This window comes from Aulostomus chinensis, chromosome 7, assembly GCF_037954235.1.
Source record: "Aulostomus chinensis isolate RoL2024-O1b breed Wild chromosome 7, RoL_Achi_v1.0, whole genome shotgun sequence".
Lineage (NCBI taxonomy): Eukaryota > Metazoa > Chordata > Actinopteri > Syngnathiformes > Aulostomidae > Aulostomus > Aulostomus chinensis.
Window position 1 is genome coordinate 17624938 of NC_141326.1, and position 13999 is coordinate 17638936.

The 13999-nt window shown below is 44.4% G+C and overlaps 2 protein-coding genes across 2 annotated transcripts; one reads left to right on the forward strand and one right to left on the reverse strand.

The window, feature by feature from the left end:
- The first annotated feature begins 270 nt into the window (after positions 1–270).
- On the forward strand, positions 271–3840 carry LOC147258815 (glycine cleavage system H protein, mitochondrial-like). Its single transcript, XM_086208870.1, has 5 exons — positions 271–437; positions 655–737; positions 828–891; positions 2029–2160; positions 3288–3840. The coding sequence occupies exons 1-5, from the start codon at positions 308–310 to the stop codon at positions 3383–3385; spliced, it is 507 nt and encodes a 168-aa protein (XP_086064996.1). The 5' UTR covers positions 271–307; the 3' UTR covers positions 3386–3840.
- On the reverse strand, positions 426–8737 carry LOC147258816 (uncharacterized). The gene is made up of 9 exons (XM_086208869.1): positions 8347–8737; positions 7027–7642; positions 6628–6936; positions 6365–6537; positions 6183–6267; positions 5864–6096; positions 5510–5704; positions 5182–5407; positions 426–5089 (listed from the first exon to the last, which is right to left on the reverse strand). The coding sequence occupies exons 1-9, from the start codon at positions 8578–8580 to the stop codon at positions 4545–4547; spliced, it is 2616 nt and encodes an 871-aa protein (XP_086064995.1). The 5' UTR covers positions 8581–8737; the 3' UTR covers positions 426–4544.
- Between the last annotated feature and the right edge of the window lie 5262 nt (positions 8738–13999).

A 13999-nucleotide genomic window follows, 5' to 3' on the forward strand; every position in this document is an offset into this window, starting at 1 on the left:
AAATAATAATAATGACACTCTTACCTCTGACAGGTGGTTTGCACTGACGAGCATCAAGCCAGGCAATCTATCTATAACATAGACGACACAATGTAAGATCTTCACTTGTGTCTCTGCCAATGTATATGAACAGAAACAAGGGTTTGGATGTATGGGTGGAATAATTAGGAAAACCGGCGCAATGGCAGTTATTTGGTTGGTTGTGTCCTCTCGGTAGTCTACTACTTTACACTCCAGTCCAGTAGGCGGCGGTAATATGCATTTAATCTGTTTTGCGCAACGCCAAATAATCTAAAGAAGAAGAAAGATGGCCGCCTGTGGTCTGTTCCGCTGTCTGTCTTACAACTTTTCTACAGTTTTGCCTCTGCTTTCTCCTTTGCGATTGGGACCAAAACCTATTCGGAGAACGTTAGCCTCGTACAGCCGACTTTTGGCAGGTATTGGCTTTTAACTGTGTTTTAGCCTTGCATGTTAGCTAACATTGCTCTTAGCTAACATATCTGTGTAGCTAACGTTTGCTAGAGGAAAGGACGAGAGCTGAGGACACTGCTGTATGGACGGATATATGTTTAGTGTCTCACTGACCTGGAATTATAATAAACATATCACGCTGGGAGAATCTTTGTGTTCTCAGTCTGTTCTTTTATTTTGCAGCACTTAAATTCACAGACAAGCACGAATGGATCCGAGTAGAAGACGACGGGATCGGGACTGTCGGTATCAGTAACTTTGCACAGGTAAATTCCTACAATTTTCACTTGAACACGCCCACTCGTAAATTACTTTCTTTTACATGTGACCTTTGACCTTGTTCGCGCTACTTGCAGGAGGCTCTGGGAGATGTGGTTTACTGTGGACTGCCGGACGTGGGAACACAGCTGGCTCAGCAAGGTAGGATAGCGCCGTTTATGTAACGTAGAAGTTATTGATCTTTTCGGTTTTTTCAACACTGATAAAGTTTTTTTTTCTATTGTTAAGAAAATATGTAACAATATTCTCTATGTTATGGAACATGAATCAGTATATAATGCACAGTTGCTTTTTACTTCACCACATGAAAACATAGTTGTGGCATGTGGAAGTTTTTGGGCGTCTTGGGCATCCTTTGCTAGGATATTTACACCAGAGGCATGTTAATCATCGTGAAGGTGTTGGAGGAACGTTTTTACACCTTAATGCTGGGCAATCAGAGGCTCTTGTAAGCAGCAGACTCTGAAAATGAATATATAGCAATGCAAGGGATGGCGAATAAAAAAAAAAGCACAGCATTTTCAGCTTGCAGCTATGACAGAAGAAATGAAATGAAAAGCTGTGGTTTGCAGGATCTGCGAAGGTCAAAATGTCAGATCTAAGGCAGGTCAAAGCAATAAGAACTTCTATTTGCCTTCAACTCACCGTGTGGGTCCTGCTTAAACATGACCTGTGTGGAGGAGTCTGTAGAAGAGAACCTCCCCAGCCCCTCATCACAAAACGCAGTGTCAGACGTTTGCAACTGAACATCTACACAAGACTGATGAACATTTTGAAAAGGAGTGAGCCGCCAAAGGGTTGTTACCAGTAAGTACTGACTGTGTTGGCTGTCACCAAGCCAAAACGACAGTTTGATTCATTTTCATTTTAAATGCATTAAGTTTAAGGATCATTTTTGATGATTAACTAGCTCTTGTGTAATTGTGCTCAAACCAAATGGCATCAGTTCCACGTAGACTAGTTTTGTTGTGTAGTTTTGCAAATATTTCTAAATGTGTTCAGTTTGCTAACATACTAAAGGCTGCAATGAGCATCAACGGGATTCGCATAAATGACATGCTAACTTTCTACGCAAATAATTTGTCGTGTAGAGTAACAAAAATTGGATTGCAATTTTCTTTTAATTTCTATAAAGAATTGGGTTGAAAGATCTATTTAAGCAACCTTAAGGAAGTCTTTTTTGCCATTCCGCGAGTCAACAAATACCCGCTCTATCAAGCATCTGCCTTGCCTCTGTGTATGACTTGAGAGTAAATGGACTTGTTTTCTCTCACACAGATGAGTTTGGAGCCCTGGAAAGTGTAAAGGCCGCCAGTGAGCTCTACTCTCCTTTGACTGGAGAGGTCGTAGAGGTCAACACGCTTCTGGCAGACAAACCTGGCTTGGTCAACAAATCCTGCTACAAAGATGGTAAGCACACCTGCAACACTGTACATGTATACACGAGCAGTGTGTGTGTGTGTGTCTCTCTCTCTCTCTACGTACACAGTAGCATTAGGTTGCACGTAGCAGGTTCTGTTGATTAGATGGTAGAATACAGGAAGTTGACACAATCTGATTAGTTCTCATGAGAACTGGCAGAGCGTTGTCACATGATCTGCAGAGAACCGACTGTTTTGACAACATGACTGGGAAAGAGACGCACAGAAACTCGGAGTAAGAAGGCTTTTGGTTGTGCTGTGATCATCCCTGGCCATTGTTGTTCCATAGAAGTTGAGTATGCATTAAAATGCAAACTAGCAGGTATTACAGGGACTTGTCACCAAGCAGTAGGTGAGGGTCTTATTTTCTCCTTCTAGCTTCTTCTATAAAAGAGTGCCTTCCTTTTGTCTTTTCATGTGTCTGAATGTCTGTATTGAAAACTCCAAGTTAGCAGCCTTTGATGCCTGGTCACTCTGGGTTATATAGTACAGGGGAAGATGTTCGCATCACCACGTCAAATTCTGTTAAAGTTAAAATAGCTACATAATGTGGCTGTAAAGACCCATGTTCATCTGTATAATTGGGACTAAAACATTTGAAATGGAAACAGAGCGTCATTGGACAGTAAATGTCTTGAAGTGAATACATATGTAGTGTTTTTTTTAAGTTGTGGACCATAGATGGCAGTAACGCGCTGTATACGTCAGTGATGAAGCTGGTTTGTTTCATGTCCTTTTAATAAACGCTTTTTTTTTGTCGTTGTAGCGAGAACTCGTCTTTATACTTTGAATGTTGTTTTCACCATTACGTGCATGTATTTTACATTGTTGGCCCCTAACAACTTGGGGCCAAAGACCACCTTTCTTCCCTCTTTTTACATATTGTGAGAGAGATTTCTGTGTTTTTCTTCAATTGCTCAGAAAATATTAAATACCTGTTTTAATGAAGTGGGATTTAGCGACAATCCTGACCTAATCTGATTGTGACAACAATAAAGACACATTGATTTCAAAACTGTGATAAAATAAAAAGTTCCGAGTGGTGTCAAAGTCTTTGTTCTACGTATCCGACTAAAAACTTGCAGTTTAATCTAACTTTTCATATCTCCAATACAGGCTGGTTAATGAAGATGACCATCGCTAATCCCACTGAACTTGACGCCCTCATGGATGAGGCAGCATATGAGAGATACATCCGCTCCATCGAGGACTAACCCGACACCTCCTGTGTGCTAAACTCCCTCTCTCCTCTTCAGATGCTACCAGCAGGCAGAGGCACAAGATGTTCCACTAACAAGCCACACTTTGCATCCAGCAGGGGCGCTGTGGAGCTCCACACCGCTGATCTGCCACTGTTATAGAACTATGTGAATGTTAGAAATCCTTTATGTACTCTTAAAGACTGACTGTAGGGGTCCTGTCAATCTTCACTGACTAAATATTCAATGTTGCATTCTTGCAGCCTCAAAGCCCAAAACAGAGGAGACTCAGACTGGCGGTTAATAGAATCGTTGCCCACTTATTTCAGTGAAGGGAAACTGTTCTTGAATGCTGTTTGACTTTGATAAACTGAAGCACTTTGGTCTTGAAGGTGTTCTTAATAATGTTGGTCTACTGCATGTATGACAGCTACACTGTATAATAAACATCCTGACGTTGTGTATATATATAAATATATATTTGGCTTTGTCATTCTTTAGTTGTCAGGGTTCAAACTTGGTTAAAAACAGAACTTTTCATAGGACAGCAAGTGGTACCACTTCAAGTAAGGAGGATTTTATCATGGAATCCAATTGTATTCATTTATTGCCTCTTTCTCATTTAAAATCAACACAAATCAAACAAGTTTCCCGGCTATAAAGACTAAATGTCTACAAAGAATGTGATGGCACCTGTCAGCTGGAAGCCTTGTGTGATGCGGATGTAATTTCTCTGAGCATTTCTTTGGTGTGGGATCCCTCAAAAGCTGTTCCTCCTCAACTACTCTTGTTTTTGCTTTTGTCTCTGTGACCCAACGTACCACAATGCAGTCATTCCTTTTTAAAACAGAACCAAAGTATCTTGTGCCATATTTGGGTCCAATAGTTATGTTTGCATTTTTGGGAGGATTGGGAGGTAGGTTAACATTTCCGCTGAAATTCTCTCCCCTGTGACTGGAAGGCTCCACCTGAGACACGGCAATAACTCAAGTGAGTTCGCGTGATACTGCGCAAACTCATAGAAAAGTGTAACATTTAACAACTCTCTTGTAAACTTAAGTGTCTAAGCAAACTCAGTAGCCTACTTTCATCTGTCAATTTGTGCGTAAATCTTCTGCGTTGCATTTGACAGCCAGTAATTGTTAAAAACATTTGTTAACGTTTCAGTTTTGGGTCACCTGAGAGAAGTAACTGCCCCACCAGGCACTACAGAGAACCTGTCCTTAGCACTTGGAGTCCGTCTGGCCCTGCCCCGAGGTGCAGAAGGTGGAGGAAGCCCCTCCATTCTGCGATAGTCACTCTCCAGTCGCTCTCTTCTCTGGGCTCCCTCGTACATCACACTGGCGGTAAAGTCTCTCTCATTGAGGAAAGCAATAGTCTCATCCCTCTTGCGGCTTACATACCCCTTAAGAACAGCATTGTAGGGATTAGAGGCGGCATCTGCATCTGGATCTTCTAGCTGGTGCTTGAATTCCATGCGAGTGATAACAGGGAGAAGGAACTGCTTGCCTGTAGCTACCACACCTCCAGCCCTGTGTGATAAGCTCAGGGCCTCAGACACCAGGCGAGGGGGCATAGGCACCAAATCACAGCCGGTGCGCTGGTCCACATACTGTCCAAACTGTCTCCGAACCAGAGCTACATCTTGCAGAGACTGAGTTCTCCTCTCCTCCAGGTCTTTGATTATTCGCTCAGGATAGGTCTGGCCAAACACCACACCTGAGATAGCAAGGAGAGCAGAATTTATCAGCATGGGAACTATGTATGTGTGACATGACTCATAGTAATAATAATAATAATAGATTCCTCACCTGCGCGTCGAAGCATGGATTCCGGACATGTCCAGGGTTTGTGAATAAGTTCATCAGGCAAACCTCCAAGTTCAGGACACCATTTCCTAACATAGCTGCCATAGGGGTCACAGGTCATTGCAGCATGAACAGGGTGCATTACAAAGTTCCAGTGATCCAGACCACACATGCCCCCATTCTGCCACATCATAGCATCTATGGCAACATCTGCATCCACCAGAGTGTCCTACACAAACAGATGTTCAATTCAGTCAGCAAGGAGACCGAAAACCATGGAGAACTTGTATATTCTGAGTGTAATTTGTACCTGCTGGCAAGCACTCCTTACCTGGAACCAGCGGTAGCCCTCCTGCCAGGGCAGATGGAGATATGCTATGAGAAAAGATGCCACCACATGCCTCATGTAGTTGTTCATCCAGCCTGTCAGCCACAGCTGCCTCATGGCTGCATCCACCAAAGGGTATCCTGTTCTACCTCTCTGCCACGCCTTTAGGTGGCCACGATCGCAGCTCCACCTCAGAGCCTGCAAATACCGGCGTATTAACTCAGCGAGCCAGACCAAATGTAAATCAAGCATGGATGGTGTGTGGCTGTTCCACCGAGAAGGGGGGTGGTGAAACATGATCATATTCAGACTTCACATGATGTCTGTGCTTTTATGTTTAAATCATTTAAACCTTACCTTGTACGGAGGCCTGAGAGATTCCCAAGGAAGGTCAGGAAACAGTGTTAGCTGCCAGTATGCCAAATCTCTCCAGGCCAGTTTGCGTTGGAACTTTGGAGGTCGACAGCGTGCCCCTTTAGCATCCCATAATAGCCAGCGTGGGCTGAGCTGACCAAAATGAAGGTAAGGAGACAGAGAGCTGGTATTTGGAGCATCTGCCCGGCCAGACTCTTTCTCATACCTATACACACCTAGGAAACGGGTGGAATGATTTGTCCTCCTGTTAGAGCAGTGCTGCACTTGTGTTTGACTACAGTGTGCATGTAGGGTATCTCACCTTCACGTAGAAAGGCCTCTAGTCGTGCATGAGCACCTTCTTCACTGAAATCCCACGATTTCCGTATGTTGGCTGCCCAATCAACCTGAACTCCGAATTGAACACAAGAAAATAATGAGAACTGCATTGGGGCTGGGTTGAAGCTCAGCCCGTGAGGACTGTGTTCCGCTGTGGTCACTCACCGTTGTGCCATCTTTCCTGCGGGGCATGCGCGCCAGGCCAAGCTTGTCCAAAGGCACGCCCTGAGGCCAGTGGGCCGGTGTGGGGAGGGATACAGGAGGGTCCAGGGGTGATCCTAATGTAGAACCTGGGTTTTGTCTACAGCAACTCATGAAGTGAGACACTGAACCTATTCCTACGTCATAGAAGAAAAAGGCTAGTTCATCAAAAATGGTTGTAAATCATCTTGGATGTCTAAACCTCTCACAATCTTAACGTGACAAACCTCGGAGTCCAACACCCTCTGTGCTGACTGAGTACGGATCTCTGATACAGTATGAGTGGAACATCTTGCATTCAATCCCATCTTTCTGCAGAGCTGACACCACCATGTCATCTCTCTCTTTAAGCCAGGGCTCATAGAGCGCGTTAGCTAGCACCGTTCTCGCCCCAGTCTCCTTTAGCAGCTCCTTTAGAACGCCCAGGGAAGACCCAACATTCCCTTCTCCATTTGCCTTTAAGAACACAAGGTGGCTGCCGATATGCTCCAGAGATGCAGAGAAACACGACAAAGCTTGATGAAGCCAGTATTTACCTGACAAACAGAAGAAAAAGCATGACTGTTAGCAGTGATGGTGCACCCCGAACACCACTGCCTTCATCACTGGATCCTCAGTCAACATACAAGCTCCCCCCATAGCCACGGTGATGCCAGGGCCCTCCTCCTCCTCAGGACTCCAGATGAAGACTGGAATGACAGGGGCACCCACCTCCAGTGAGCCAGTGAGAGCAGGATTGTCACAAAGTCGCAAGTCCCTGCGGAACCAAAGTAACACAGGCGGCTGCCCGGATGGAGACCGCGGCAAACCCACTACCTGCTGGACGCCTACTTTCCGCCGCTGTCGCCTGTTCTTAGGGTGTTTGGGTTTGTTCGATTGATTCAAATGTCCTTCTTCCATCGACTGGTCACCTCCTCTGACCATTTCTTGCTTGGAAACAGAAGCAGACTGTTTGGAGACACACAAAATCTGACTCGTCTCTGGTGTCCTGTTTAAATTTGTGCTTTTCTGATGCTCAGACTCTCCGGGGGTTTGTGATGGGATCAGTTTTCCAGGTCCAGTTTGTCCTCCTACTACCTGAGAGTAGCTGTTTGCCTGAGGCTTGGACACTGAGCCCAGTTGAAGAGATTTGTGCGTGTCTCCAAGTTGCTGACACCACACTTTGCTGGAGGTTGGTAGCTGGTGATCTTGCAGTTCAAGTAGAGACAGGCTCAGTGCCAGTGCCAGCTCATCATCTTCCACCTGCAATTTAATCAGTGCATTATTACTGGTGCTAAAATAGCTTGCTTACATATTTGACCACTCCGAGAGCGTTTAGGGTTTACCGAGGCCATTTCTTCTTGCAGAAGTCGTTGTCTGAGATAATCACCGCAAAATAAAAAGTTGAGAAATCTCAAACTCAGTTTACTCACTGCACAAGATTTTTGAATTCAGAGGCCATTTCTAACTTCCCAGGTGTGCCAACTAATTACTGTTTGTTCAGATAAATAACCTCTAAAATTCCTCCTCAGAATTCCCGATGAAAAAGTTATGGTAATAAGTTATTCCTTTCACACAGTTTATTAATTGAAAATCTACATATTCAATGGTCAGAATTGCATTTTTTTTTAAAGTATTAAAGATTAATTATCCTAACAAAATTAGTTGGCACAACTCTTTCCTCTGAACTAGAAGTTTCAGTTGGCCTCAAAACTCAAAAGTTAAATTTTGAGATTTCTCAACTTTTCATTTTTGCAATAAGATGTGTTAGCATCTCTTTCATTTTAAATGTAAACCAAAAAAACTGTATAATACACTTTATAGTTAGTACTTTTTTAATTTTTCCAAATAAAACTTTCACCTGGCCTTGAATTGCTTACGTCCCCTCTCTCTAAGACATTTTTCCCCTAGAAGTATTTTGTTTTGTGACGTTATAACCGCAGTTAAGCTCACAGACGCTCACTGACCTTAGAGAAGTATTCCTCGTAGATGGAGGTGAGGGTGGTGTGCAGGGAGATGTTGGCCGTCGACAGAGGCCGGATGAGGGACAGAAACTGACAGCGGGTCTCCTGGTACCCCAGAGCGGACACACACATGGCGAAAAACCCCTCTGGATCCTCTCGGCCCACCAGCACGTCCCTCAACAGCTTTCTCATCTCAGCTTTGTTGTCCTCAACACCGGACACGCGTGGAGAAGCCATCGTCAAGCGGAAGGTGAACAAACCTCAAGTTAAATAATCAAGAAATTACTGTGAGATGTATTTCGAATAAAGAAAATAACACGTTTAAAAGCTCAGGCGTTCGGCTGACAACTTGCTCCACTCGTCCACCACAACACCGGTTACCAAACAGCTGATTTTGAGTTACACAAGCTAATTTTGTAACTCGAGGTAGTAATAATTAGCCAAGTCCAGTAGAGGGCGCACAAGTATAAAGAATAAGAGTTCAGCAGGGAACGTAGTTGTACATACAGACGCCAGAATGTTTTTTCACAGCATGTTTGTACCCTCGTGTACATTTTGATTTTGCAATTGGATACATTCTTAAAATAACACACTGTATTTTCTACGTGTTTTGCTCTTTTACTATCTTCCTCTATACATCAGAAGACAAAAGATCCCTTGGTCTTTTTTTTCTTTTTTCTTTTTTTAACCTTATGTTATTCTCATCAACACAAATGTTTCATGACAATCTGATCAAATGACTTCGGCGATGTCCTTTGATGTACCTTCATCTTGACAGCAATGTGGTCTTTTTCAAGTGTGACGTGAGGTTAAAAAAACAAAGCAAGGAAACGGTGTACCAAGCAGTGAATATTTAATCACAAACTATTCATGCTGTTGAGGGTTACGAAGTAATTGATTTTTTTTAATGAGACTATGCAAAAGCTTTTGAATATGCACAGCAGGGAACACTCATTTGTGACACTTTTGTATCAAACTGCAATTCTTTGCAGCGGTAGTCAATAAGCTCCATTTGTAAAAAGAGTATTTACTCATTTTCCCCCTCTCATATGTTGCTCATACTAATATGTACTCAAGTAAGTGTGGAGTTTGCGGATGTAATGTATGAGGACATACGCTTTCAATTACTCCAGCTTTTGTCTGAGAAGTAGTATATGAAGGGAAGATGTGTTGAGAGTTGTGGTATGTCGAGAGAGCAAGACGGGAGGAGAGGTAGAGAGAATGAGATTGAGAGAGAGAGAGAATCAATAGTGTTTAGACAGAGAAGTGGAGTCTAAGTGTGTGATCAATAGAGAGCAGAGAGGAGAGATTAGCTGCTTTTCTCTCTCAAACTAACACTGACAAATTGGTGAATTGGTGTATCGGCCCTTGGGCTAAACGGATTGACCTGCTGTTTCCATGTTCTACCGTGTACTGTCAATAAAGATCTCTGTTCATTGTGGCTCTCAATGGAGAGAGTGAACGCAGCACCGGAAGAAATGGGGAAAAGGAAAGGAAGGGAGAAAGGCAGGAAGGGCAGGAGAGAAGTAGAACACAGCCAGCTCAGGTGCACCTCCGTCCTCACAAAATGTCCACACCTCTGTCTCATTAACACATACATGCACTCACATGTGCATCCTTGCACACACTGTTATAAAACCATAATAATGTCTCTGGGAAAATTAATGGAAAGACAGATTAAAAACTAAGTGAGGAGAAACGGGCCACTGGTGTAGCTATTTGCTACTCATAAATCATTCTGACACACCCACGCGCTTGTAGACACATGCATAGACACACACACACATACACACACGTACTGTAATTAACCACAGGCTATTTACTCTCTCCTGCTGTAAATTAGACATGCAGACACAGTTATTACATTAGGGGGATCTGCCATGCAGAATACTAACAGGAGGAGGAGGGGATACTTGTACACACAACAACCTGCTCATACAAACATAAACACACACACAAGAAAGAGGGTATGGAAGAATCATAGACTGACGGCAGTGAAAATGAAGCTGCAGCCCAGAGAATAGGGGCCCCCAGCTCTTTGTTCCCTGCTGCATTTCATTATCTGAAACGCCAGCCAACACACACGACACACACACACACACACACACACACACACACACACACACAACGCACCTCCCCCTCCCTTAAAGCTGTCTGCTTCCACCACACACACACACACACACACACAGCACAAAAAGAGAGGCAAATAGAGATACTGCGTCAGTGCCATTCACTGGCATCTGGACTCATGACAAGCATCATCCTGAGCAGCACAGATGCTAAAACACTTCCCTTTAACCTCTCCTGGCAGCCGCCCCTTGCCTATAAATTCTGCTTCCCACAGAACAATAGTAGATGAGGACTTGATTAAAGCAAGTATTGATACTCTGTCTTAGGTCTCCATTTAGTTCATCTGAAGTTTTTTTTTCTACCCGGAGGCAGTCCACCTCCCTCTGTTTGTGTGAGTGTGTCCTCTGGTTCCCCCTACCTCCCTCGCCCCCTCTCTGTCCCTCTGTTTTCCCACGGTGATCGATAGCTCATTACAATCATTGACTGCGTCTCATCAGCACCTGTTAAGATCTGGAGAGACAGAGAGAAGGTGCATACGAGAGAGTGTGTGCGTGGGTGTGTGTTGTGTGATGCAAGCCTTTTGATATACAGAGATTTGTCTGAGGTGAAGTTTGACATTCGAATGAGTATTTTCTGATTCACATTCATTGCTGCGGGTTCCTAGTTTGTCACCGTTTTATGGTCTGTGGTCTTGGGGAACATCTTATTATGCAACTCACGTGTGCACCATGGTTTGTTGCTATGGTGATTGCCAAGGGAGCCAGAGTATTATAGGTGTTTATCGTAGACGGGAGCAAGGCTACACACGTCTATCAGGACACGCTTTCATTTACCACACAGTTTGGACCACACATAAAGATCAACACTGGCGCAGAGGGACAAAAGGAAAACCCAGAATAGACCACAGTCAAGTGTGGATGTGATGTGGGTAGATTATTCAGTATTCATATTCCTGGAAGACAAACCTTGTTCAAACACTCAGTCGTTGGTTTAATGCGTCACTGCAGGGTTTGTTTTGGAGAGGACAGACGGTGAGTGGAAAGAAGCAAGCAAGCAGAGGGAGACAGAGAGATACAAGAGGGAGAGAGAGAGAGAGAGAGAGAGAGAGACAATTAGAAACTACAAACCATGGTTAAAGGCAAGGAGAAATGAGTGAAAAAGAAGCACCAAATATAGTAAGACCTTAAAAAGTCCCCCATGGATTCATTCACAGGATGTGGTCTCAGGAAATAGGGAAATTGGTGTAGTCGATGCAAAGTTTTAAGGAACAGGGGTGTATAAATAGATTGAATACAAAGCAGGACTGAAAAGAGAACAAGTGTCTCAGCCCATGCATAAATTACACACACCATTTACATATTCATTATGTTTTGTGTACTAATGAGAGTATTTGCTTAATGGCTTCAGCACCACTGGCAGCTTTTGTGCGACACAAGAGATTTTAAAGAGGAGAGAGAAAAAAAGAAGAGCAAGGGTCATGTTAGTAAAGTGAGTGAGGTCAATGGTGCACAATCGATTCCACTGATATTCAGATCAAATGTAGTGCTGTATTTGTGCTCGTGAACAAGTTCAATCTGCATATGTCTCTGAGAGATGTGAAACACACATGATGGGGGGGGGTGTTGTTAAAAGTTAATTAAAACAACGCAAGCTTTCTCCAAACTCATGGCTCACTTCATCTTTCTCCTCTTGTCTCGGTGGAATAAGTAACTGCTGCAGTAATTATCCACAGGCCGGTCACCCACAGCATTCCTTCAGGTACCAAATTTAAAAAAAAAATCCCGAACGACAACAAAGGATGGCGATTGGCGATGTTTGTTTAAGAAATTTTACATGCCAACATACAAATCTTGCCTATATGTAAATATGCAGTGTTGCAATGAAACAGACCAGGTAAATGATTTAAAAAGTGGCTGAGTAAAACAAGGAAAGAGAGGGATGGAAGTGTAGAGACAGGGGGAAGGGCGACGAAGGGATGAGCTACAAATGAGAGCGATGGCGGTGGCAGGTTGGCACAGTGCCATCCAGTCAGGACTTGAGCGGGGGCGGGCATGGGCGAAGGGGCGAGGAGAATAAGAAAGAGGAAGAGAAACAGACCTCCATACTGCTACCCTGATGCCACCTTGGCACAGGCACAATGGGGCGAAACGATCGAGAGCCGGTGGCGAGAAGGAAGGCATGGATGATAGCGGAGCGTAGAAGTGAGCAAAATGCTAGTAGACAGAAGATGAGTCAGCTGTAGATGGATGAAGAGAACCGTAGAAGGATATTGGAGCTCCCAATGGAAGATATTGTAAAATTATAAGGTTTAACTCTGTCATGGCGAGTGATTTTACAGAAAAAAATGACGGCGGATAATCTGCAAACATTCTTTCTATTTTCTGACTTTTCATTCTCTCCGTGCCAGCCGCCGCATGCCAGCCAGCGGGCGCCATGCCAGTCTGTAGCCCTGGCATGCCCAAAGCGGTCGTTGGAGAACTGTCCTTATCAAAGACAAGGGGACTCACCTCAGAGGATTTGCCGCTAGTCACAGTTTGTTTGCGTGGACAAAGCCAAGAGGACGTGCCCGGGCAACGGTTGCCGCGATTCTGTGTTGGCATCTTTTCAGGGGTGGTGAGGGCACAGAGAGAACCGTGGCTCGCTGCCAAGCCAACATAGCGCAGACATTTGCAAACAGAAATCTCCATACGGTGAGCAGAAGATTTCGGATGCCTTCAATATTCTCAGCGATGGCATCCCCTCAAGGGAGAGACCCAAAACACAGATGGCACCATGCCAAACGCGAACTGGAGAGGCATTTACGAGCACCATAAGAGGTTGTACAAAACTGTGGTAAAAGCGGACACAAAATGGTAGCAGAAGGCAGCCACAATTGCACGTGTGGTGTATTAATTGGACAAAACCCAATTCCTCGATGCCAACTCTGCTCAGTGCCAACTGCTGCGCTGGAAGGAAGTGCCTGCCAATTACAGAGGACCAAGAGGAGGGATGTACCATTGCATTATGGAGAGGAAGAGTTTGCAGATGTGGAGAAATAATGAGGAAAATGCATAAAGGATAATATTGAAGAAGAAAACATGGGGAATTCTAAGCTTAATGAAGAACAGTGGGAGTGAGTGGACAAGGATGATGAAGAGCCTGTTTCCTGCACATGCACACCTGGGATGTTCTTAAAGGGATAGCCCCTCAAACTGCTCAGTGTGTGTGTGTGTGTGTGTGTGTGTGTGTGTGTGTGTGTGTGTGTTGGGGGGGGGGGGGTGTTAAAGAGGGGAATGTGTTGGCATCATCTCCAGAGTGTCAAGCTGTGTTTCTCTATTGCCAGTCAGGGAGGGTGCTGCAGTCGTCAGGGGCGGGCAACTGTCTGGGCATCTCATCTGCAGCTAATTAACAGCCACACACTAATTCTAACAGCCGATCATAATTAGCGATTTAATCGCTCGTCAACGTTTTTTCTCCCCCCTTAAATTGTGCCTCCTATTTGGAAACGTGCGGATAAGCTAAGGAACGCCGGAACTCCCTCTCCCTCCTCCTCGTCCTTCTTTCCTTCATCCTTGGCTCCAGACTCCAGTGGGATCTTAATTAAGCC